The 25,850-nt window shown below is 41.7% G+C and overlaps 2 protein-coding genes across 12 annotated transcripts in view; one reads left to right on the plus strand and one right to left on the minus strand.

The window, feature by feature from the left end:
* The window catches only part of Nsun6 (NOP2/Sun RNA methyltransferase 6), a 48,788-nt gene extending 48,070 nt beyond the window's left edge, over positions 1-718 (plus strand). For both annotated transcript variants that reach the window (XM_038332738.2, XM_038332740.2), the window contains one exon: positions 183-718. In XM_038332738.2, the coding sequence (XP_038188666.1) occupies positions 183-416 (234 nt within the window). In that variant the 3' untranslated portion in view covers positions 417-718. The remainder of the gene's footprint in view (positions 1-182) is intronic.
* A 5,038-nt stretch (positions 719-5,756) lies between these two features.
* Cacnb2 (calcium voltage-gated channel auxiliary subunit beta 2) overlaps positions 5,757-25,850 on the minus strand; it is a 351,316-nt gene continuing 331,222 nt past the window's right edge. For 3 of the 10 annotated variants that reach the window (XM_038332729.1, XM_038332731.1, XM_038332734.1), the window contains 8 exons: positions 23,974-24,107; positions 20,295-20,375; positions 19,842-19,900; positions 12,623-12,732; positions 10,076-10,227; positions 8,602-8,697; positions 7,077-7,262; positions 5,757-6,248 (listed from right to left, as the gene is read on the minus strand). In XM_038332729.1, the coding sequence (XP_038188657.1) occupies positions 5,757-6,248; positions 7,077-7,262; positions 8,602-8,697; positions 10,076-10,227; positions 12,623-12,732; positions 19,842-19,900; positions 20,295-20,375; positions 23,974-24,107 (1,310 nt within the window). Of the gene's footprint in view, positions 6,249-7,076; positions 7,266-8,601; positions 8,698-10,075; positions 10,228-12,622; positions 12,733-19,841; positions 19,901-20,294; positions 20,376-23,303; positions 23,366-23,809; positions 23,830-23,973; positions 24,108-25,850 lie in introns of all 10 variants that reach the window. The other 7 variants (XM_038332727.1, XM_038332730.1, XM_038332733.1 and 4 more) reach the window with 3 other exon arrangements.

Raw genomic sequence — 25,850 nt, forward strand, 5'->3', positions numbered from 1 at the left:
TCACTGCTTCTCTGCCTCCCTCAGATTGGCATGTGCATCCCATAAAAGCAAGAATATTTACCTCTTATGTATGCTTCTGGTGGGGGGGGGGGGTCAAATGCACAGCCAGTTTGCCTTTGTAACTTAAACTGTAAAGGGGCAGCTTACTAATTATAGGACACTTGTGTATTTCTTCCCAACAGGAGCCACAGATCGGAGGAGAAGGAATGGTGGGAGCTGGCCTGTCCCTGGAACAACTGAGACAGCTGCAGCGATTTGATCCATCAGTTGTGCCACTGCAGAGCGTGGACCGTGATTGTCTCCAAGATGCCAAGAGAGAAGACGTGATCTGGCTGGCCAACAGGGACTGTATAGGCTTCTTTATTGCAAAGTTTCTAAAATGTAAAAGCACAGAGGAGAAGGTTTCTTGGAACTGAAAATTCAGAATATTTTCTCTGTGTGTTGCTTTTTCTTACACCTAAGTATTGTCAGGCCAGTGTAATGATGGGCGCGTTTGCTTAGGACACAGGAAGGTGCTAACGGAAGGAGCAGTGTGTTTAAGTAGCCCTGCAGATGTCAGGGAGGCTGGGAAAACTTAATCTGCCTTATATGATACAAAAGGCAAGGAGGAATTCCCTCTGGGTCTGGAGTATATTGTCAGTTTTAACTCATAAATATTGTTTTTTCTAATGCGAAAAAAAAATAGTCCAAAGACAAAAGAATAAAACTCTGAACTTTTCATGTGGTTATGAAAAAACCTGTTTTCTGTTCCAAACATGGCAGTAGTTATTGCATTAAGTATTCAGGCCATGGGCAGTAGTCACACCGCGTGCATCATGACTGAGGTAAGTAGGCTTGTTACCTGAGCTCTGCCCCTCCCCCTCTGCTTACTAATTCTAAGTCAGGCTCTTTTAAAGATTTATTCACTTCTTTACTGTGTATGATCTGTGTGTGGACGTTCTGCACATGCCATGGCACACATGTGCAAGTCAGAGGACAACTTTGGGAGGGAGTTGCCCCGCTTGAGTTCATGTCATCAGTTTGTGTGGCGAGTGCTTTAACCCTGCTAAACCACTTTATCCGCCTCTGAATTGTGCTAGATAATAATCTAAAAGGTAAAATATAGGCATTTATTTTGTAGACTAAAACACAAAAGTAGTCCATATTTTGGCTGTATTTTTATCATTTTCTGGAACAGAAATCATGCAAAATAATAGAAACATGCTTGGTAAGGAGCAGAAAACAGTGGCCGACAGCCAAGACCTGGCCAGGCACTTTCTGCTGGGCTTTGGCTTCTCCTGAAGAACGTAAGCAGCTTCATAGAACACAAGCTCCAGGAAAACTGCGTCTGATAGATAAGACAAAATAAAAGCTCTTCTTAGTCAAATCTTAACTGACCTGAGACAAAAATAAGAACCTCAGGCAGTGTGGAGAAGTGACCAGGCATCCTGCCACTGTGGCTAGTCTACCTGGGATAGTATATCCAGTCCGCCTGGGCCACACTAGCAGCCTAAGTATTTCAAAGACTTCATCAGGTCTTCAGACTGGCTTCATTCTACCTGCTGCATAGATAAACTCTGTTAAGATGTCCAGTACCCAGCAACACTTGAAAGGTCTCACGTGGAACACACCAAACTGGTTTGTTATCTTTCATTTACATCCTTCCAAATTACAGGACTTTGTCAAATGGACAACTGAAACCAATTGCTGCTAGTTTCTTTTCCTCGTAGGTTTCCTGTAGGACGTTCTCTCAGCAACTTACCATATCCATGAAGATTGCAGCAGCTCTTGGGTCAGTAAAGCTTTTGGTGGCTTCTTCCTGGAGAACATCTCTTTGAACAGCTCTGAGGTCTATATATCCAAGTGCCTATATCCAAGGCTCACAGCACGTTATAATGCCATTTTACTGTGGTTAACCTGAGCTCACTCATATACTTGGGAAATGTACCAGGGTAGATAAACTAGTTTTTTTTTCTTTGCAGTCACTGCTTCATAGTGGATAGTCAATAGGTGTTTATTGAATATGAAAATTTATATTGAATTTCCTAAAATTCAAGTATATAAGCAAACCCTTTCCATCATTCATTCCACCTGTGTCCAGTAGATGCTATTTTGACTAAAGAGAAACACCATCTCCTTGTGGTATTTCTGTTTCTGGGACTCAGTGTAACCCCTCTGGTTTTAAAAGACTCTACTTTAAGCAATGCCATAATCATTGCTTTCTTTCCTGATCTCTGTACATCCTTATTTGCTAAGCTGGGGTGAGAATGAGAGAGAAATAGCCTAGCAGCAAATTTGCATGGTGTCAACTTTTAACCGTTCTAGTAAACCCAGAGTACATGCAGAGCTAACAAAAGACAACTCTGCTTGTGTTTAAAACATCAAGGACACAGAATGCTGTTAACAGCTTTCCTATTAACATGGGCCATTGTCAGAGGATTTATTCCCTCAAATTTAAAAGCAAACCACACATTCTTCAAGGACACAAAAATGTTAGAAAAAGGTGCAATAAATGAAAAAAGTCAGGGACACGTGGAAGGATATTAACATACCGTTTAAACATAGTTTTAATATAGATTATTTCTATGAAAACAGAAAAATATTTAATTCAGTGGTAAATACATGTTAATGAAAATCCTATGTTAGATTTTAGTTTATATAGCAAAGTGAAGTAAAGCAGTTAGTAAGACCGAGCGCCAGCAGTACGACATTTGCTGGACTAAGACCAGAGCATCAAGGAGGAATGGCAGCACCTCACTGAGCAGATGGGAGAGCTGTGGGTCCTCTTAAACATGAAATAAATTTCTAAGTAGGAATCTGAATTATTCTACAGGTTTGAATAAGGTGGGAAGGAGATGCCTCTCTGATTTACACTGTAAAAATTTTCCACCTACCTTGGTTTTTTAATTTTTTTCTTAAATTAGACATGGAGAGAAGATTACCAAAAGAACACCAGGATATTGGCATTGGCTGGATAAAGATATTCCACATGGTAAGTGTGGGATCTAACGTATTCATTCCTAAGATGGCAATGAACACCACTGGTAAACAGTGTAGATGCCAGCTCTTTGTTTCCATGAACGACTTTAAACCAAGTTCGTTAAACAGTTCAGGGTTGTGACAATGAGTGTTTGTTTAACAGGAATGCAGAGCAGACCATGTTAAAATGTGGCATTGTCTCGAAGTACAATGTGACTATAAGACATCCTACGTTTAGCAGCACCTTTTTTGGAATCAGTAAGTTAAGTCAAAGAGCAGTAGAGAAAGAGCATAGGAGGAGCCGAAATGACTGACATGGGAGAATAACACTGTTGATTCCATTTCCATCACTTCCTGGCTTGACTACAGAAAAGTCAGAATTCTACAACTGAGCACGTTACATTCCACAAGTCAGTAAATACCCCCAGCTTCATTGGAATTGTTTTCTCATTTCTAAATGTGCCCTACACTGCTGACATAGACCTACTGTGCCGTTTTCTATAGACGTGCGCTATGTCAGCTCCTTCAGCAGAACAGAGGAATGCTTTGATGTGCACAAACATATTCTCAGTAAAGCGAGGGCCTACAAATTGGGTGCACAATTGAACAGGTGGACACTCGTAGAACTGTTGTTTGAAAGGGATGGATGATGACCGACAGCAAGTGAGGGAAACGCCATCCTTCGGGAGTCTGAGTGCCTCGGAGCCCTTCCTTGGGCTGAAACAACACATAGGATCGGATCACCTTACCGCTGAACGCCTGTGACAAATGCTTACATTTTATTTTATGAGAACAGTCTTAACTTGAGTAGATATTAATTTGGGTATAGTCTGTAAATTCTGTAAGTAGTATAGTGCTGATGCTAAGGGGAACATTTCATTTGACAAGCCCCTAAAACACTGGTAAAATAGTGTATGCAATTCATATTTTAAATGCTTTTGTTTTCTTGAGTATAGGATAAAGTATTAAGCATAAAACTGCTTTAAATAAAAAAAAAAAAAAACTGCTTTACTCAGAAATGCCTAAGAGTATTTGGGAAGAACCTGGAATATCCAGGAAACAAATCAAAAATATTTTTATTAGAACAAATTATTTGTTTTGGTAATATATGGATCTGGTTGGATAATCACAAATAGGTGTTTTCCTGGGAAAAACTTCAAATGCTAGGGCCCATGCAACTAATACAGTCTAACCTAGCCATCAGCACTGGACTCCTGAGAGATACAGAGGTTTTATAGCCTTAGCATGAGAGCATTGTACACTTCTTAGAGCAGGCAAATTGAAGCATGAAGAAAGTGTCTTCCGGGTTTTCCTTCAGAGTAAGTGTCTCATGTAAGAAAGTATTAACTTTTTTTGCTTCAAGTCATTCCATTTTGCCCTGATAGGTTCTAACGATTTAGCAGAAACTTTGGTTATAAGGAGCACTTCTGGGTTCTGATAAACGGTGAAATTGTTCGGGTTGGTTCTGGGAGAGGACCAGCAGGTAACTGGAGATAAACAACAGGAGCAATAGGCAAGGTTAGAAAGTGAAGTGGGATAAGTTACAAAAATTTATTTCCCTACGAAATAATTGCACAAGCTGTGTAAACATTTCTTACTAAAACAAAATACGCTGACACACAAGGTTGTCCATTTCCAGTGGGACACGCACAGTCCAAGATGCCCGTGTTTCCTCTTTTCAGGCGCTCCAGCAAGGAGCCAGCAGATAAGTACTTCCCTAGTTACCTTTGGCAGCAAGCTTCTTCACATTCTCTGGCTGCTCAATGGGTTTTAAAGCAACATGGAACATAATTAAATCCTAAGCCAGGTGGACAGGACTCGGCCGTCAGCCTCGAGTTTCTGTGTCTATCGCCTGCATTCCACTTCTCCAGTCGCTCACACACTCACACGCGTGCACATGGCGGGTTCCAGTGCAGTGACTTTCACAGACACTAGCTGCTAAAAACGTGTTTGTCACAATCAGTGTGGACTGTATGGAGTAGAAAATCCTCTGGAGTTTGGTTATAATTACCATAATTTATGGTTAAAATTAAAAACTTAAACGGATGGGCTAACATTCAGAAATCAAACCTCAAGTCAAACAACCACACATATTTACAATTTGTACAGGCTCTCTTATAGAATGGGGAGAGGTGTCTGGACAATGTTATTAGAAAGTTCCTGAATGTGGGCATTTCTAGTCCCTGTGATTCATAAAGCAAATCTGCTGACTTGGCATTAATACCCTAAAATATTGTGATCAAACTGATATATATATATATTATATATATAATTATAATAAGGTGTTTGCAGAAATAACATTTACAAACTGTCTATACAGTACACAGTACTAGTACATAGAAAATAGATTCTAACTTTATAATCCCCTTTGTGTAAGGCAAGACTGAATCTGTCCCCAAATTTAGTCAGCCAGAGGTACAGGCAAGAAACAGTGGTCCATGAAAGAATGACGGGTCAGGTATCTGGGTATTAAAAATCTGGAGAAATTCCACTTGTTATCTGTGCTGCATCTGGCTCACTGGATACATTAACTGCATTTCTGAAGCCACTCTGTTACGTGGCAGCGGCCCCAAACTGCTTTTGGAGAGTCCGGGATAAGATGGAGGACTGTAACTGTACTAGGCCAATTTATGTGGTACTTTCAAAAGAATGTATATTAATACTTGGTTGCATGCTATTGCTATTGAAGCAACAGCAATACAATATACAGGACAGGTCACAGATGGTTGCAATGTAGCCCCCAGAGATTTTGCTTAAGGATGATGTTACACAAAATTTGGGGGCAGGAACACACACGGTCATTGGCGGATGTAGACGTCCCTATTCCATTCGCCAGCCTCGTTCCTTCTCTTGGATATCACTTCCCCTTCCTTGTCACAGTAGCGGTCCTTAGATTTATGCCGGCTCCGTTGCTTGTTGCACTCGTTGTGGTCCTGCTCTCGACCCGTGTCCCTAGAGCGGTGGCGAGACTCCCTGTGTCTGTGGCCATTGCTGCCGTGGGTCTCGTCTCTGTGGTTATGTTCGCGGTGTGGGGCATAGTGGTCCACGTGTTCATGTGAATAATCTTCCTTTGGCTCCACATAGGCAGAGTCTCGGCTCTCCTGGGTTTCAGAGTCAAACGTCTCTTGCCTAGAGAGGCCGCGACCTGTCCCACTGCGGTGGTTTTGGTGTGTGGCTGAGGAGGAAGAACGATGCTGGGATTTCTTGACTGGTTCCAGGCAAGGTTCTTCTTCAGCTTGGGAAGCAGACCTGGGAGCAGAGCGATCAGTCCTCTGATCACCTTGAGAACCCTGGAGAAGGGACACATGAGGGCATCAACTAAGGACAGAACCTAAGGAACATTGAAGTGTTTAGAGAACAGCACAGTATAAGTACATCCCTTTGAAGTACCCAGAATGCTGAAATGAAGCCTAGCCTACCTTAGGCACTTTTTGAAACACCTAGTGGCACTGCTTAAATTGGACTTGTGCTCATAGTCACATTTCATTTTAATGATGGGGAAAGAGTGTTCTTTTACAGTCTTGTGATTCTAGAACCGATACAGGTGTCTATACCATAGCTTTAACTAATCTGCTTTGAGTAGATTAAAATTCATTAAGATGGGGCATTTAATGGGACATATACTATTCTAGAAACCTCACAAAGGAGGGTGTCCTTAATTTGGCTGCTTACTTTCATTGTCTGCCTCAGCCTCCCAAAAAGCTAAGATTATAAGCAAGTGGCATAATATGGAGCTAAATACGACTCCTTTGAGTCAATATTTAAGCCATCTGAGCTAGCTCACTGTTATGGTTTTGGAGCAGGGACAGCCAAGGAACCGGCTGAGGTTGTAAACACGCTCCACCATCTTAGCAGTCAGTGGGCTCCAGAGGCTGAGCTGTTGTAGTGTGTTCCATTTACAGTTCTTTGCTTCCAGGTACACAGCTCATACTGGACTTAAGTTCTTTGTTCAAAGGTGCACAACTCAGATAGACTTGGTTAAATGACACGTGTCTTAGTCTGGTGAGCAAAGGGTAGTAGAACAAGCACTGAATTACCTCTCTGGGTTGAGTCCCAGGGGTATAGCTCAGGCCACCTAGAGTCTCAGTGAAGACCACCATAAAAGGAAGCCCTCTTACCTGTGAATTAGAGGCTAGGGTGGGGCTCATGGGTAAAGCTGAAGTGGCTAACGTTCGGCTAAGGAGAGGGTTGGGGAGGTTACTGCTGGGTGGGTGGGTGGCCTTCCAGTAGGCCTCCAGATAATCGGCGAGATGCTCACAAGCGTCCTCAAGCTGGTTCTCATCCAAGATCACATCAAATGACTCCTGCTAAAGCAAGCATTTCAGAGAGTACATTAATGCAACCCAGGACCAAGGTCCCTCCCCTCCCCAAACCTATAAGCAGAGGAGAGGCCTTGCCCATTGTATTTGTTCTTGCCCTGTTTTTCCGTTTTCCCTTAGCTGAGTCTCTTAGCTTACGCATGTGTGTCACTTCAAATCACTAATCAAAACACTGAATGGCTAACTAATTGCCTGAAAGTGGACAGCTGTCAGCATGATTGGTAAGGGCAATGCAGGGGAGTTATCAGTGGTGGAAAAAGCATACTGATACTATGGTAGGAACACATGGCAAATCCAAACAATTTAGAAGGGGGCTTATTCTTGTTACAGACTGCAGGAAGTTCTGGAAGCTGATGAGGCAAGATTAGATCATGCACTTTGGCAGAACTAGCTCAAACTACTGACATTTTGACATGATCCAAACTGCACAGTTCAGTGGGAGGAGAGGTTCTTTACTTTTGAATATTTAAAATCATTGATCTAGAAATTAACATACTTTAAATTAATCAAATCCAGAATTACATCTTTTATAACTTTTGAAATAGTTGTACTTTAATGAACACTAGATGGGATCCATTGTCCCAAAGTATAATATATAAAATTAGGAATGTGTTTCTGGGAAAGGTGTTTAAAAGTTGGTTTGGGATGATGAGCTAGCTCACTGGGTAAAAGTGCCTGCTGTGCACCTGTGAGGGCCCGGGTTTGAATCTCCAGACCCCATGCCCAAACAAGGCATAGCACTGAGCTTCGGTAATCCCAGCATTCCTCCAGGAACACAGGCTACAGGCAAGAGAACCTTGGAAATCAGCCAGCCAGCTAGCCAGGCGTACACACTGGACCACAACAAGAGAACTTGTCTCCAATAAGATGGAAAGTGGGGACCAACAGCTACAGTTGTCCTCTGACCTCCATGTATGCCGTGGTAAGCAAGCTCACGTCTGCATTCTCCTATACGAAAGTCAACATTTAGTTTGACATGGTCCCAAGTCAATTTCTCAAACACCTGTTAAGAGGAGACAACTTATTCCCTGTGACTAGATGTGGATAAGAACCAGCATTCAGTAGGTCCATCTTACACACCACAGTTCTGTATTAGGAAGTGAGGCCTGTAAAGGATGCAGGTGGCATTTTTGGAAGGGTGATCTGGTGTGATCTGGCCTAAGGATGCTCAAAATGCATGGTCACACAGGCTGCGGCATACTTTACGCATTCGGAATAAATACCATTGTAAGTGCGGAGGAGTACCTTCCAACAGGTATGTAACTGCAGCTTTTTAAAATGTAGGTCTGATTTCTTCAGCTTTTGCACCATATAGATAACTTACCGGAGGACACTGGGCCAGTTTATCAGCTGCTACCATCTGGACATTGAGGTGTTTTGCTTGCGATTTCCCTCGAGATTTTATTAATCTTTGTAAAACCTGAAAATGGTAGGCATTTGTAACAGGAATATCTGTACTTGGGTAAGCTACAGGGTACACCACAGAGTACTTTATAAATACAGAATATACAATACATACATATACATAATATATATAACACATTATATACATGGATGAAAGTCATCTATCATTAAGAAATAAAATACAACAGAGATTAATCACAAAATAATAGTCTTGCATAAGTCTCTTGCAAGCTTAAACACTAGTATAAGGCTGATGTGGACTCTTTTTTTTCTAGCCTAACAGTTCTCAAACTTTATACCTCATGATCTATTTAAGTTTAAAAATATTATGAACCCCAAAGGGCCATTGTTTGTAGGAAATATTTCTAGTATTTATCAAAAATCTTAGCACTGTTCATTCAGTCAGAAATGAATCTGGCACATGTTATATAAATCACTTTTAAGAAACCTTTAATTTGCTATAGTGTACAGTTTTATTGATATTTGTAAAGAGACCATTATAGATACACAGTTAAATAAAGGGGGATGTGCCAGTTGTGCCTCTTCAGAGACTTGGTGGCATTCTGTGATACTGTACTGAAGACCAGCAAGTTTATTCCCAGAAAGTCCCGTGGCCATGAAGACTCAGTAGCCACAGAGAACAGTTTAATGTACCAGAGTAAGAACAGTCCTATGATCTATACTGAAAATTGCCTGGACTCTTCACCATACATGACATGTAAGGTCATTCATGGATTCTGTATCTCTTGCACATTTACATACTTCATTGTTTAGTATTAGTGTTGGTGGCAACAAGCGGTTCTTTTGGAGTGTTGGACTGATTTGCTTAAGGAAAGATCTAAGTATGTGAGTCTGAATGAGCATCCTGTCATTAGTCCTAGAACAAGAGTAGCACAGTGGCGTTGGTGGTCCTCCTTGAGGCAGTCTGCTCTGGACAGTAGCTGAACGTTTTAGTTCATTACACAGTGTCAAACAGTTTGTCACTACTGCATCAGGACATTCTTATGTGAAACTGGTGTTCGTAACTGGGAGGACATAAACATGTGTTTGCTACTACATGTGTTCACGCTTGGACTACTAGCAGCTTTACCACCATGTATGTAGATGCTAAGCGTGTTGAAAGGAAGCGACATCTTAATTTTGTCACGGAAGCAGCTTCCTCTTTACAAACTCCCTGAAATCATTTCAGAGACCTATGGCCCACACTTAAGACCACTGGTCCCAGCTATCACACTAACCATGTTCGTACTTAAACTTCATAATTAGTATGGGTTTTCTCAAAAAAAAAAACCTATGTTCGTAATAAAGGCATAGCCTGTGACTACTGGAAATCAGAGCATAAAGCACATTGCAGTAATGTCTGGATATAGAAAAACAATGGCAACCCCGCTTACCTTAGGAGAAGAAATCTTTACATACACTATAATGGGGGCCAACGAGGTCTTACTGAGTTGAGCTGGGTGATTAATCGTATCTGCGTCAAGGACTACCAATTGCAGAGTTCTTGCAAGTTCGAAAATCCTTTCAATTTCACTCTGAACTTCAGCTGCAAAGGTTAAACAGAGGTAACTTATTTAAAAGGACATGGTTTTAAACTACAGTAAGCTGGAGTAAAATGGTCCACTCTTTCTTTCCAGAGAGTCAGCTGCTATTTTAACGATTATAGTCAAGTTGATGAAAGGTGTCCTTTGGCAAGGGCTGCGTGCTCACACCTGTGGTCCTCCAGGAATTATTCTTTCAGCCAGCACCAAATGTACCACCTTTCCTTGCGCATGTGCATGGACCATCCCTTATGTAAAGATGTACAACGTAAAAAGAGAGACAGGAAGGGTGCCCATTAGAAATTTAGCCCAAGCCATACTTCATACTTTCCACCAGTGAGGACATAAATCGTCTTAAGTATACTAACCTCTTCACTCCATACAATGCTACCTGGATATATGTTTTCAGGGTTGACCGTTTGGTACTGGAGGATGAGCTGGCGTGCTCTGCCCTGGGGAGGACAGCCTCTCCTGTCCCTAGCTCTCCTCAGTTGCTTACAGTTCTTTGGGTAGGGTTGAGGCCTTGTGAACTTTTCTGCACCCAGTTTGTCATGTTCATTGGTTTCCTCCTGTTCAGCTCACATTTGGGCAGTCATGGTGGTGAGACTTACAGGTGTAGCTTTTGACATTACCCGGAATATATGTGTGTATATATACGTATATGCATGCAATAAGAATTTGTAAAAACAGAGAGAGAGAGAGAGAGAGAGAGAGAGAGAGAGAGAGAGAGAGAGAGAGAGAGAGAGAGAGAGAGAGAAAGCATGAATTTAAAGGAGAGTGGTGATGGGTGTGTGGGAGGGTTTGGAGGGAGAAAAGGTAAGAGAAAATGCAATTTAAAATCTCAAAAATTAAAGAAGTGGTCTAGTAACATTCATGTTTTGAAGGGCAGCTTCCCACTAGAAGCATCATGTAAAATTGCATAAACGGCATCAGTTCTTACACTCGGCAAGGATCCCACTACAGCACTTCTCACTTGAACCTCTGTGATAATGGGGATGCTCCACACACTCTACTGTGCCTTCTGCTGGCCACGGGGTGCTCAGCCTTAAATTGTAGCTGAGCAAAACACCCTGAAGTTTTAAATTTTTATAATTTAGTATTGAACTGTAAAGCGCAGCATGGATGGAGCTTGTAGTTCTGCTTGAAAGTAAAAGGTTAAACGTCCACAAGACTTCTTCAGACCAGCCACCTGAGGCCTAGGAATACCTTCACTTTCTTTGATTCATTTGAATTAATGACAGAGCGTTTCCAAAGATGATTTTAACTCACCATTAGGCAAGTCACTAACTGTTTCCATCAAGTTCTTTACTTGGATGCCTTGAGGAACTTGAGATACTAACTTCAAAATAACGTTTGGTCATACAGCACCCCGAATGCATACAGTCTTGCTACAATAAATACTACATCTGCCATCTGATCTGGCTCTTAAGTTTGCTAATTTATCAGAAATGCAGAAACAGAATTAGATAAATGATAACATAACACAGTCAGAGAAATTCAGACCACCAGAAACCTTCAGAATAAGTAGCCCCGTTTTTCAAGAAAAAGTTTTTTTAATGAAAATAAGAGATTTGAGAGACTGAATTGCAATATATGGCCTCTATCATATTAAGATAGTAGTTTATTTATTTGGTAAAATATGTCTACGATTTGTTTACCAACAATCTGTGGGCGGAAAGATGAAGATTGTGCATAAAACAATGTTGGCTGCAGATGGCTCTTTAGCTTTGCAACTCCTGATTAAAAATTCTGCAGGTGCCCCAGCTGGAATACCCTTTCCTCCCACTTGTGGACTTAAACCCTGCCTCCCAAAGGCTTCACATATTTAACGTAAGTTAAAAAAATTAAGTGAACTTAAGCATGTCCCACAACTTTTAAAAATGTATAAAACCAAAAGTCTAATAATATCAGTTAAAAGTGTACCAGTAACTAAAACACCGAGGACATGTTGTAGTAGCTGCTGGAAGGTCTGGGTGTTATCATTGCATGTCAATGCACAGTTTTCAGTCACCTCTCTGTAAATACATCAACGTCCCCATGCTGGGTTTACAAAGAAAAATAGCGATGCAACTCAGAGAACAGACAAGAACTGACTTCTGTTATCTCGTTTCCTCTGTTATCAGCCTCAGCGGGTAAAACACGGTTTTGAAAATGATTTCATCACTGCTGTTAACTATTCGGTGAACATTTCTGAAACAAACCACAGTGCTGATGGCAGGTGGGATATTTTGGCTTACGCTATTTTTATAATTTACACTCAAGTCGTTAGGACTATAGATTAGCTGTTGACGCTGATTTTTCTATAGTACCTGGACTTAATCTCTATTCAGATCTGCTCACTGTTACTATTAGATAAGACATATTTGAATAGCTTGAGCTCATTGGTATCGACTGACTTACCTAAGCTTGACCTTGTGTTGGATCTTTCGATTATTGCATGCTTACTGGGGTTGTTTAATACTGAACGTTTGGCGAGGGAGATGTCAGCAGTGACTCTTGTGATGGATATCCTGTTGGAGAAAAGAGAAAAGCCAAAAGTTCTTAATCTAGTAAAAGAGAAGTCACATTTAGAACTTAAAAGCTGACTGATATATAAATATACACATGAGAGGCTAGCAAGATGGCTCAGGAGTTAAGAGCATCTGTTCTTGCAGAGAACCCAGGATTGGCTCCTCATACTGACATGGTAGTTCATAACCATCTGTAGCTCCAGTTCTAGTGGATCCAGTGTCTTCTTCTGACCTCCATGGGTACCAGGTACACACATGATGTACATATATGCATGAAGACAAAGCACTCATATACATTCAATAAATAGATATAAACTTCAAATACACATGTGTTAAGTATCAGCAAACACCTACATTCATGTGTGTGTATATTTTGAAACATACATGTTTCAAAACAGACTTAAAGGACAGGCAATCATTTATTATGCACCTGTTTTGCCTAGCATTTACTGATTGCTTGCCAAGTCTGATTAAGGGACTCAAATTTGCTGATAGAAAATAAATAAAAAAGAAATTACAAGCAGCCTTTTCTAAAACACTGTGTTACTACAAACAGAACCAAAAATTACTCTTTAAATAAATTGAACTGAGGTTCCTAATTCTGTAGTCTTAGCGCCTTTGCAGTGCTGTGATGTGCATGAAGAAGGCAGCCTTCTGGCGCCGGGGTTGGAGAGTGAGTGCAGACTCAGAATGGTGGCAGTATGGTATGCAGGGCACGTGCAGTCCATCACGACAGCGGTAATAAAGTCCAAGGTTTCATACGGGGCAGAACTAACGCGGCGGTAGTGCATGGAAGCTGGAAATTGGAAGCAGCTGCACGTGGGGAAGTACAGGAAAGTTCAGGGACTATTCGGATAGGTGGGAGAAACAATGTGAGACAAGATGAAAGGCTCGCAGTGTCTCTGAAGAAGCTGGTGAGAGTAAAGCTACAACCGAGAGGCTTGGTGTAAAAGTCTGTCCCAGAGTCAGACCCCAGAGCATCAAGTGACCTAATAAGAATTATTTATCCATTTGGTATAAAACCAGAGACTTAGCTATAGGCAGTAAGTCAGAGGACCCCTGACTCAGGTATTATAGGCAGAGAAGGGAAGCTGGGAACATCAGATGCAAGAGGGGAAAAAATGATTCTGAATGTTAAATCCTCAGCTTACTTCTCCATCTTCGTCTTTTGGAATCCCAGCTTATGTTTATTATTTTATATCTTTTAGGTATCAGAAAAGAAGTTGTTTCTCTGGATAAACAGAAAAATGACTAAACTATGTGTACATCAGATGTCTCCTCTGTAAAATACTCGTCAGGAATGTCTTACAGGGAAACATGCAGCCGCCAAGCCCCACCTATGAGTGCAGACCTTCCTGCTCATGCCTGTTTGCCCCATTCTTAAAGATAAGAGCAACACTAGGCATCTTTGTAAATGTCCTTCACAAGAGGCTATAAAAGAAACAACCATTAGTAAATACATCTGAAGGCTAAACGGAGTTCATAGAACTGAGACATTATTTTTTAAAGCTCAGAATAAGAAAGTTTTTGGAAATTTAAAAAGTGAGAGTAGAAATCAAAAGTGAAGAGATGAAGTTAGGGGCGTCTCTGAAAGAAGAAAAGCAAAGGGACATAAAAGTAGGAAAGTAAAGCTGGAAAGTTAAAGAGTTGCCCGCAGTTCAAACCCCAGATAGTTAGTAGCTAAATAATTAATTCCAGATTCAGAGTCTGGATTTTTATACTGAAAGCATCTAGCACTGATTAAAATCCATACCCGACATAAGTCCCATTACACTAGGAACCAAAAAATCTTCCAGAGGAAATTAGGGCTTTAGAGTTCTCAAGAGCAACAGTGGGACTAGAAGGTAACAAAGCAAAAGCCTTCAGAATCCCCTGCCCATGACTTTGTACCATAGGACACACTTGCCATCCCAATAGCGGGAAAGACGAAGCATGTGGGTGTCTAGTTCAAGGGCAGCCCCAGCTGCACAGTGAGATCCTGTCTCAACAACAACAAGACCCCAGCCATCACACCATCAGCTAAGTAGCTTGATTAAAGTCCTTTTAGATACTTCAGAAAAATCATTTTAGGGATATGAATGAAGAGTGTGTTTGGCTGAAATGGAAGGGTGAAGCTTGAGAGATGACAAGGGATTGAGGATAGAGGACCACCAACCCAACAGCAATCGGAAGAAATCCCCAAGGGTGGTGTGCAGTATACCAGGAGCTTAGCACAAAATGCTCTCCTCTCAGGTGAGATGGTTAGGTGGGGGCACCCTTGGGGACGCCTCCAGGGTACGTCATATGATAGGATTCCTTTTCTGCTGAGCACAGGGAACCCATCGCTACTCAAGCCATCATTCTAAAGTGCATATTTCAGAATACCTGCTGTAAGTTCGTGTGGGCCGGATGTGTTTATCTGGGCAAAATAGTAAGATCACCCGACCCCTCCCCCATCTCATAAAAAGTTATTTTATAGAATTTAAATTTTTATGGAGGAGCGAAGGTGGCAGAGAATTTTGACAAGTGCCACTTAAAATTTAAGGGAGACGAGTGAGGATGGAGATGGAACAGCATGGACGGTATCTTGTCTTGTGTTCAGAAATGTTGAGTGGCTCATTAATGTGGCATTGTAGACTGTAAGGAAGGAGTCAGGTAGATACTGAGGGAAGAGGATTCCAGGCGGAAGGGAGAGCAAGTACCTAAGCGTTAGTACCACGTGAGGCTGATGGCCAAAGGGAGGCAGCTGCCCTGTGATGGGGCCCATCATGGAGGTACAGCAGTGCCACATCTACTACCTGTGTGATAGGCATAACTGGCATTACTTTGGTTCTGCCCCCAAGTAGTTGAAAATCTAAGGGCAAAATTTCTGGGGATAATTAGGTTTAGAGTAGTGGTCCTCAATACTTGCATATACACCATTTAAGCATGTAATAATAGAGATTCTCATATCTTAGCGCCCGAATTTTGTCCAAGTCAAAGCAGGATCTAAGGACAGAGGGAGAGAGTACTGGGAGAGATATCTTACTGGAATTGGTGGGGGAGTTGAGGAAATCTAATGCGGTGGAAATCTAGTAATTGGAAATAAAGAGCCCAGACTGGCCATCTTTTATAATCAGGCAAGGCTCCCAGCAGTGGGACTGGGACATCAATCCAGTCACAGAACCTTTTTACCTACAATCTGTCCTGCCTGCAAGGTGGCCTGGGGTGTAGAACTTGTGGGAGTGGCCAGCCAATGACTGGTCCAACTTGAGGCCCATGCCGCAAGAGGGAGCCCATATTTGACACTACCTGGATGGCCAGGAACCAGAGGCAGACGGCCCAGAGACCCAGGATAGAACCAAACATGAATGGCAAAAAAAAAAAAAGTCAATGAAATGATTCTTCCTGATATTCTGCTATAGTCAAAGTCTGGTGCCTCGGCCTGTTTGTCATCAGAGGGGTATCATGTCATCCAGTAACTGCCGGGAGCAGATGCAGACACCTACAGCCAAACACTAGGTGGAGCCAGAGGAACCCTGCAGAACAGGGTAGGAAGGATTCCAGGACCCAGAGGGGTCAAATATTGCATGATGATGAACATGGCCAACATAGTCAACTAAGCAGACCTCAGAGGCTCACAGAGACTAAAGTGACCAACGCAGACCAGACGCTGTATGGGTCTGATCAAGGTCCTCGGCATATACCTTATGGTTGTGGAGCTTGGTGTTCCTGTGGAACTCCCAGCAGTAGGAGTGAGGGGTCTCTCTGACTTTTTGGCCTGTTCTTGGGACCCTTCCTACTGGGTTGCCTCATCCAGTCTTGGTATTGTCACTTCTTAGGCCATGTTTAGTAGAAGTCCCAGGAAGGCCTGCTTTATTATTATTATTATTATTATTATTATTATTATTATTATTTATTAACAGAAATGGAGGAAAAGTGGATCTGGAGGAGAGAGGAGGTGCAGGGAGGGCCTGGGAGTAGTGGAGGGTGGGGAACCTGCAGTCAGGATGTAATGAATAAGAGAAGAAAATAAAACAAGATATACTCTGTGTCATATAGGTTGGCATCAAAGCAGCTCCTCCTGCTGCAGCCTCCTGAGTACTGGAACTCCGGGTATGTGTCACTAAGCCTGGTCTGTCCCCAACCCCCACCAAGTGTACTTCAGGTAATTCTGTTCTGCAGCCTGGTTATAAAGACTATTAATTTTGAAGACATTGTCTCACGTATAAGAAAATTTCCTATACCAGAATATAAAGTGATGTAATGTCTTATTGATTTTCAATAAGACTCCTTCACAGAACATTCTGACAACAATGTCTAATATTCCTGTAGCAATTCAGTGCATAGTCCAAACATTTCAGGGCTAACAACTGACATTTGAAAGTTACCAGGGAAGAAAGCCAAGTCTACCCAGGATGATAGCTTCCCTTCTTCTCCACTTCCTTGTTAATGTACCTGTTATTATTCTAAAAGTAACAGTGATTGCTTTGCTTCCATGAAAAACTAGAGGGTTGAAGCAGGTCTCCTCTGATGTGGCACATACTGTTTCATGGCCCACAGTGATTCAGACTATTCTCCAGAGCACCCACAAATGTTCTTGACTGTGAGGGCCTAATACCACAATTCTTGATAGCCTAGAACCTTTTGCCAACATTTCCCACCACACTCCTCCTTTGTGACCCTAACAGTTTAAAAATATAACTCATTCTGTGGATTCTAAAGAGTACTTCAGTCCTCTTTCAGAGTGCCCTGTGTACACACCCCAGAGGCTTCTGTCTCTGTTTCTGTCCCCACTCTGTTTCTGTCTTGCTTTGCCAACATTAAAGACATTTAATGAGACAGTTACCCTGGATATGCTCCCACGAGTAAAGGTGAAAGTTTTATGTCTTTGGAAATGCTACCGTATGGGTTCTGACATCCCTTGAGAATCCTTAATGCATGGCCACAGGCCCAGACTGTTGAAGTGCAGTACAGGATGGGCAAGGCAAGACCATCGGCGACGCACATGGAAAATGCGTTTGTCTGGAAACGATAGATTGACCCTACCTTCTATTATTTCACTCATTTTCTTCTCAGATAAAATAAGTTGGGCTATGTGATTCCATGGAAAATAGGTCTGAGATCCAGATTCAGAAACGCTCAGGGCTGAACAGAAGTAGTACACGGGCGAGTAAATGGGTGATACCCATTGATTATTTGATTCGTCAGTCTTCCAGTAGTTACACATGCTTTCTGAAATCTCTGCGATTACAGGAAATAGTGTCCTTCAGCTCACTTTGATCTAAGCAGATACCTGTCATGTCAGTGTAGTGTGTTTGTGTCTGGGATACTGTAGTTCCTGTACCAGTGTCCATAAGCTAAACTTGGCCTGACCCCCACTAACCAGCCCCACTCTCTGTTGGATCCACTGGCCACATCACTCTCCACACAACTGTCTCGTATTCACTTTCCCCCTCTTCCAGAAGACTTGTTCCATTCCCTCTCCCTATAGGCCTTTACCCTCTGGAAAGCTAAGGTCCTTTTCTTTTTTACGTTTTTTTTTTTTTTTTTTTTTTTTTTTTTTAAGTTGAGGAGGGAAAGGATTAGGTCCCATCTCTTGGCTAGGACTTTTGAGGTATGTCCCAAGGCTATTAATGGCAGTTTCCTTTGTAGGTCCTCCAGTTGGGTTGCTTTGTTCATAATGCTGCCTCATGCCTCGGTACCTTCCTTTCCTTTCCATCGTCTGTTGGCCATGTCCTCCGATTGGGTTGGTGAGATTTTAGAAGAGTTAAATGCTTGCTGGGTAGCAAAATTCTCAAATCTGTTGACTAGTCCTTTCTCTGTACTACCTGTCCATTGTCTACACACATTTTGGGATGTTCTTGTATTTATATTCTGTTTTGCTGTACAAATTTCAACTTAAAATTTCCATATGGCTCTTCAAGAGTCAGGGAGTGGCTTCTATGTGTCTGCATTTCTCTAGTTGAGAATACACAGCAAACAACACTTCTGCACTCAGCTGTCCTTTTCATATTGAGTGCTTCTGCAGGCACCGAGAGTTCCCAAGTTCGCCATCCAGTGAATGCCCTGCCCTCACATTCTTGTTGGAGAGGATAACAAAGAGTCATATGCATAAATGAACATCAGGAAAGTGGAGAAGGAAGAGAGGCTGTGCTACCAGGAGAGATGTGAAGAAAAAGTTCCTACCAGAGGGAAGAGCAAGGAACAGACACTGATGTGGACATGGGCCTAGCTGACTGGAGCACCTGTCATGCTGAGGAAGTGGGTATCAGGGAAAATCTAACTGGGGCGGATATGGAAGCAGGAGAGCAGCCACAGTACGAACAACCCAGTGAGTTCTCTATGAAGAAGGGGAAATTAGGCAGCTGAGTGATAGGTGGGAAGGAAGTTAGGCTAAGTGTGAAGAGAGATAACTATAGCTAATGGCGTCTCCCTCAGGACAGGAAATACTGATGAGAGGGATGTATAGTGAGGTCATTGTCTAGGTAGTTAAGTGGGAAGGAAATGGGGAATGTGGTCTAGTGCCCAGGTGGTTATGGGTTAAGTTAACCGTTGCTAAGAAAACCCTAGGAAGGGGAAATGCAGAACATTGAGGCAGACATAAATGTAGTAGGGGTAACTCATGCCTTCTGTTGGCTTCTAATCCTCCTATCTCCAGAAAGAATCTAGCTATGAGACCTAGACTGGCCATATTCCTCCGCCTCAGGTCAGGTGCTAGAGATACAGGCCTGTGTCAGTCTTGGCTTGCCTGTTTCCTCCCTGAAGCAAGGATGTAAGTTCACTGTGGGAAAGCACAGTGAGAAGGGGTTAAAGGGTGATGGGGGAGGAGGTGATGGTAAAGTCTTTTGGAAGGGAGGGAATAGAAGAAGGTGCACTTGTGATATCTGGGCAGCAGCAAGGAACTAGGGCCTTGTGAACTGCAGGTGAGCAGAGGTGGGGCCACAGTCAGCTTACAGACACACGTGCAGTGACGGGACTATCCTGGGATGAGGATGCGCAGCGCAAACATGGGATCAAATTGCGCTAAATGAAGCCTACTTCCTGTCCAGAGAACAAAACAGTTTACCCTTGGGATCGACTATCTGTCCCACAGAGTTTGTCCATCTTCAAAACAAATATACACAAAGCCAGCATTGTGCAATACTTACCGCCCTTCGAATCTGTGTTTTAAAAAATCGAACAGTGCTTTTTGCATCATATCTGTGACCTGTAATTGGATAATAAATTAAAATGTGAGAAAACCCGAGGATAAATAATTGTTACTGATTATGAGAACCAAGTTTACTTCTCATCATTAACAGTTGAAAACCTGAGCGTCACGTTTGGAAGAAGTGTGGTTACCACGTTTCCTGTCTCCAAGCCCTAATGAAATGATAAGATAAAATTTCTGATCGTAGGATGCTTTAGTGACAAGAAATTCCTTTGCTAGGGCTTGCAGACATTCTCCACTTGATATCCTTTCCTGGATATGGTGTATTAGAGCTAGCAGGAGTATCCATGGCAACCTTCAGGAACTCAGAACACTAAACAAAACACACCACAGCCCGAAAAACAACCTGCTTGGCTGCTGTGAGCCTCGCTCAAATTCACCTCCTACTCACCTCATAGCCCTTCAGAGAAGGGCCCACTAGGACCACTGGCCGCATGGAAGGTACCACATCATAAGGAGGAGTGTGCTCTGTCTGCAGAGAGATGAGGCAACTTTAGACTTCTCAAAGACAGTGGGTCGGAGATACTTTGTGCATAAGGTACTTTCCTGAACTCTAATATACAAGACACTGGTTTTTCAGACATTTAAATATTTCCATCATTGCCTCTTTTCCAAGTAAATCAACTCAATGAAAGACTGGCAGCTTTCTTTTTCTAAGGTTTAAATAACTGCATAGTCTCTAGTTTCCTTGCATGTAAGCTGCTTGGTAGAACAAACAGAAACATGCCCAGTGTATACTAGTACGCCAGGCTCAACTAGCCAGGGCTTCATTGCTCTTCAGGAACACTTGGACTTCTGAAGACTTCAAAGGATCATGGTTAATTATGACAGATAAATCCCTGTCAGCTTTGCCTATGATTTGTTGGTCTTACCTGTATAAATTCTAGTTTCCAAACATTGTGCCTCTCACTACCAAATACCTGGAATTCCACTGAAATTCTGAGGGAGCAGAAATTGGCAGGCATGCTAATGCCAAAACAGTAATCATCATCACTGTTCAAGCTCTAGGGCTAGGGCATTGGAATTTTTGACCTCTTTTTTTTTTGCATTTATAAACTTCTCAAATCAAGATTTATGTGCAATGGTGGAAGGTGAATGATTTGTCCTAATTTTATTTGACCATGCTTCAGCGGCTTCAAAATGTTTCTTACTACCTTGCATATGTGATATGTTTCTGAAGCATGTACTAGCTAGTTTCTGTTCCATAACTGATTTATCCATCTCTGTGGGTAATTTGTTTGTTTGTTTAGAAAAACAGGGTAGGAGCTAAATTTTACTGTCACTTCTAAAACTATCATTTTCAACTTGATTTTTTTTCCAAATAAAAATTTGAAACATTGGTAACATAAATTTGCTAGATGAAATTTAAACAAGCTCTTGTAACAGGCACTTGTAAAGTTATGTAGAAGTAACCTCTCTTAATGCATTGGGCTTTGCACATTGGATGAACAAATCATTTACTCTAATTAATGACTTGTGAGCTCTGTAAGATGCATCATCCCTTGAAGAGCATCTAAAAATATATTTTAAACATGACATACATCGAAAGAACTTTAAGAACTTGATCAACTGGCGTGCATGTACTATTTTACTATTCTGTCGCTAAAAATCATTTGACAGTTGTTTCAAATCAGCCATCACAGACTTGCTGGCTTCCTCTTTCTTTTGCTTACGTGGCTATTTAGACACACATCAAACTCAACAGCGTCCATATGAGCTTTCGCCAGTAGTTGTAGAACATATAATCCAATGGAAAAAGATATTACTGCCAATGGATGTTCACCTTTTATTGTTTAAAAATTTCCCTAGCAATCCAAACTTCTTTTTAATAGACATGATAAAGATAAATACATATCTGAATGAAAGTGTACAAGTTAGACAAACACAGTACACCGACAGCACAAAAGCCAGACAAGCAGCGCACTAAAAGCAACCTAAGACATGGAAGACGATTGGGTGGACGCTCACACAGCCAGCTCTGGTCTGAGTCTACATTATCACAGAAGAAGGAACACAAGAGTGAGCACCAGTGCCGCAGGCATCAGAAGCATATTTATTAAGCGATTGCATCTCATAGCGCTTGGGTTTGTACTGAAAGTGCCTGGAAGCCACATCCTTCCGCTACTGCTGTGAGAACACTGCTGTCACCATTACCTATGGAGACAGACACTACAAGCAATGAAAGAGCAGCTATTAAGACATCTGAGTGGCCCAGTGTTAGATAGGACTTTGGTTCCTTCAGTCTGTGACTGCCAGCCTAGCAGAGGGTTACCCATGCTGGCCATCAATCAGCTTCTCTACCATCAGGGGCAGCATTAGAAATTACCTTATTTGATGGAATATTGATACTCTGTGCCATATTGCTAATGACAACATTTTTATCTGTCCTTTTTGGTTAAGCCAATTTTTTTGTTTCACTTCTTTAGTGGAAAAAATTAGGATAAATTTCATTAATGTTTTGAAATTTACAGGCAGGTGAACTACAAAGTACTTTCTGACGAGCATGGTCATATCAATGTTGCCACTTGAAGTCCAGAATGACTGAGTAGTATTGACTGTCTAAGAAATGCCTGCAGTTACCTAGCTGCAAGCAACAGTTGTGACGACAAAGTCGGACCAGAGAGGTGGTCCACTCCTGTGGAAGATCATCAGGTTGGGGCTTTCTGTGACAACAGAGAAGTCCAGGTGTTTAAAATTTTGCTTGGAGTTCTCTTCTTAATGATTATTTAAAAAGAAAAAACAAGCTTATGCTTTTGTGTATAACTTATTGTTAACATCTATAGAGCAATCAGTTGATTTTGTGTGTGGAGGTAAGACTTTTAATTTGATGAAAGTCTAGAAATATTGGTTCATGTGTAAGCTAAAAAAAAAAATACCCCTGGCCGGGTGGTAGTGGCGCACGCCTTTAATCCCAGCACTCGGGAGGCAGATGCAGGTGGATCTCTGTGAGTTCAAGGCCAGCCTGGTCTACAAGAGCTAGTTCCAGGACTAGTTCCAAAGAAACACAGAGAAACCCTGTCTCAAAAAACCAAAAAACAAACAAAAAATACCCATGCTTGTGCCAGACATGGTAACAATAGGGGCTATAAGTCTAAAAGCATAATGACTATGGAAGGTGTGTCAAAGGAGAAGAAAAAGTGGAAGTAGGGAGGTCTTTTAAAAATAGTGCTACAAAGCAATGAAATATGCCGAGAGGAAACTTGTATTAAAAGGTCTTGGGAATTCCTTGGAGTTTCCAGTCAGGGCACAGCATCAGTTTATCATCTCGATTGGCCAAGGGAAAAGGCTCTACATGTGGCCAGCAGCCATACTGTCTACTAGGTGAGATGCTGAAATCTGACTGATGGAGAAGGCAAAAATATTGGGAGAGTTCTTATATATGACAATAGGAAAAACTCACAGTAAACCGCCAAAACAAGCCTGCAGTTTTCCACTGGTCTTGTTCATCAGCAGATTTTGCACCTAATGGATTAGAAGTTTAAATACTGACTGAATTCAAAATTGAATAACCTCTTGATTAAAGCACAAGCAATGTATCTGGATATTATAAATCAGAATCCAATAACTGCTTTAATATGCTTTATTATAAATTATGTTTCTGGCAAAAAGACAGACAAGAAAAGCATGTACAACTGAGGTGTGCTGTACAGCAAGGCCAGTGTTGGATATCTTTGAGTATTTAAACAAAATCCCTTGTGGCAGATATTATTCCATCAAAAAGGATAAGTACTGTGACGGCATTTCAACAGGCCACTCACTGAATGTTATTGGTGGAAGATATATGGATTCAGTTATCTATTGATAGGCTGTCTTAGGACTGGGAAGACTGTACTTAATGAAACTGAAGGACTTGATGCTAATGATGCCAGTGGCAGGAAAAACATGGGTATGTCAATGTCGACTTACCGATTTCTGCTTCTGCTTAGCTACAGCAGCGTGGAAAAGAAACAAAGAATAACAGAGCATGCGTGTTATTGGCTTGTCAAAGGACACAGACAATCAACAGGACTGGAACTGTGACGCAGTGCAGTTGAGCAAGTGGACAACAGGAGCTGGGAAATCTGTGTTACCTTCTTAAAGAAGGGCATTCTTTTCTCTTTGGAGTGGGGTGACGTTACACTGTTTGCACTGGGCTTAGGGGAGCGGTGGTTTGCTGGAATATCATTCTCTTCTGCATCTAAGCCAGTAGCATCTATGTCTATAGCTATATACAGACAAACAATTCAAAAGTCATCAGGTAGATAGGAGAGGAAAAGCAGGTTATAAAGAAAATAAAATGAAAGCAAATAAACTAACCACTGTAGAAGATTTGTCATGAGGGAGCAGCACATTACAGAGTCAAATACAAATGTAAGACATGTTAAGATGCAGTGCCATCAAATCCAACTCGGCGGAAAGACACCCTTGCAATAGTTCTTTCTCATACAAGTCGGTTTTGTGCTCGATCTCCAGAGTACTTCTGAAGAAATAGCTTTTTACTGTCTCATCTCAAACGTTGCTGTTCTCCATATTAGCTTATAAATGTAAGGTACAAAGCACGTGGTCTCAGTGCAATATCTTCGCTTATCTCTTAGATAAAAGACGCGTACTCTGCACACATTGAATGCAATAGGCCTCAGTCTTCTCATTTTGTTGGATTTTAATGTTAGGAGAAAGGGGACCACATAAAAAGTTTCATGAAAATTACAACAGACATTTTAGGACAAGAGAATATAAATCCCTTAATCTAGGCAATACCCAGAAAATCATAGGGAAGGCAAATGATTGCTAGGGTGATCTGGGATGGGCAGGACTAAAGTGGTTTCAAGGAAGTATGTGTGTGTCCTCCGAGAGTCTGATTGAAGACCAGTGGGCAACAACAAATTAATGAAATCATCATATCAAAATCAGTTAGGATTTAGGCAGTTTCCAAGCCTCTGAGGAAGAATGCAAGAGCTCAAAGGCCCAAGAGAACAGGCCTCTTGCTTCCTCATGAGTAAAGGTTCTAGGTTGGTTGCTTGGCCCTGTTGTCACTTCTGAAACCCTTTTGCCCGAAAATATAGCTCTGAAACTAGTCAGTGAAAAAGGATGCATAATTTCATTTTCAAGTTCCTATAATCTTTCTACATCAAATTGCTGTAAAATTTTATCAACTACAGAATAGTAAGTTTCAAAGATCAATTCAAACAGTCTTGGTTTTAAGACTTAAAAGCTGAACCCACAGAATGAAAGTGGCCTCCTCTTGGCAGAAGTCCAGCAGTACCAAGTTGCAGACCCCATACCAGGTTGCAGACCCAATGCTCCTGCCTTAGAGTTGTACCCATTCCTGCACCGTCCAGTAGGTGAGGTACCCTCTGAAGGCCTTCTTTCTATTCCTTTTATTTCTTCATTGGTCATGTTTTTGGGTTCATGGTTCTGAACTATATCAGATTTGAGCCTGCTAGGTAATTACTTTATGATTGAGATTAGGTCAAGCAGAAGAAAGGAAAACTTATTCACCCCAGTAAGCCTGAGGCAAAATATGTTAACAAATCCTATAATGTGTTGATAGAAGGGACAAAAAAACCAGTTAGAGTTATAGTTTGGTGCTTAGGTTCAGCTACCTTGCCGTGTGATATACAAGCTGAGCTGAGGCCTACAGGAGCCTCCCCTGGCCTTTTCAAAGGACCCGAGATCATCTGATCTTGGCACAGTATTTTGCAGTTTTGTAGTTACTGTGATCCAAAAGGTTTCAGACTTGGAATATTGGGGATTTCCTGTCTAGTTGCTTTTCGTTTGATTAGTTCAGAAGTCTGTACAGGGGTGAACACCTGACTTAACTGCACAATGTTGCAATATCAACTCTGTTATTTTATGAGTAGGGATTTTCTTTTTCTTCAGTCTTTGCATACTAATTAGTTAAAGGTTCAGACCTTGATCTGCAGAGGAATGTCATAGTCAGGAAATTTTCAGGTGTTTGGGATCAACC

The sequence above is a fragment of the Arvicola amphibius genome, chromosome 6, assembly GCF_903992535.2.
Source record: "Arvicola amphibius chromosome 6, mArvAmp1.2, whole genome shotgun sequence".
NCBI classification, from domain to species: domain Eukaryota; kingdom Metazoa; phylum Chordata; class Mammalia; order Rodentia; family Cricetidae; genus Arvicola; species Arvicola amphibius.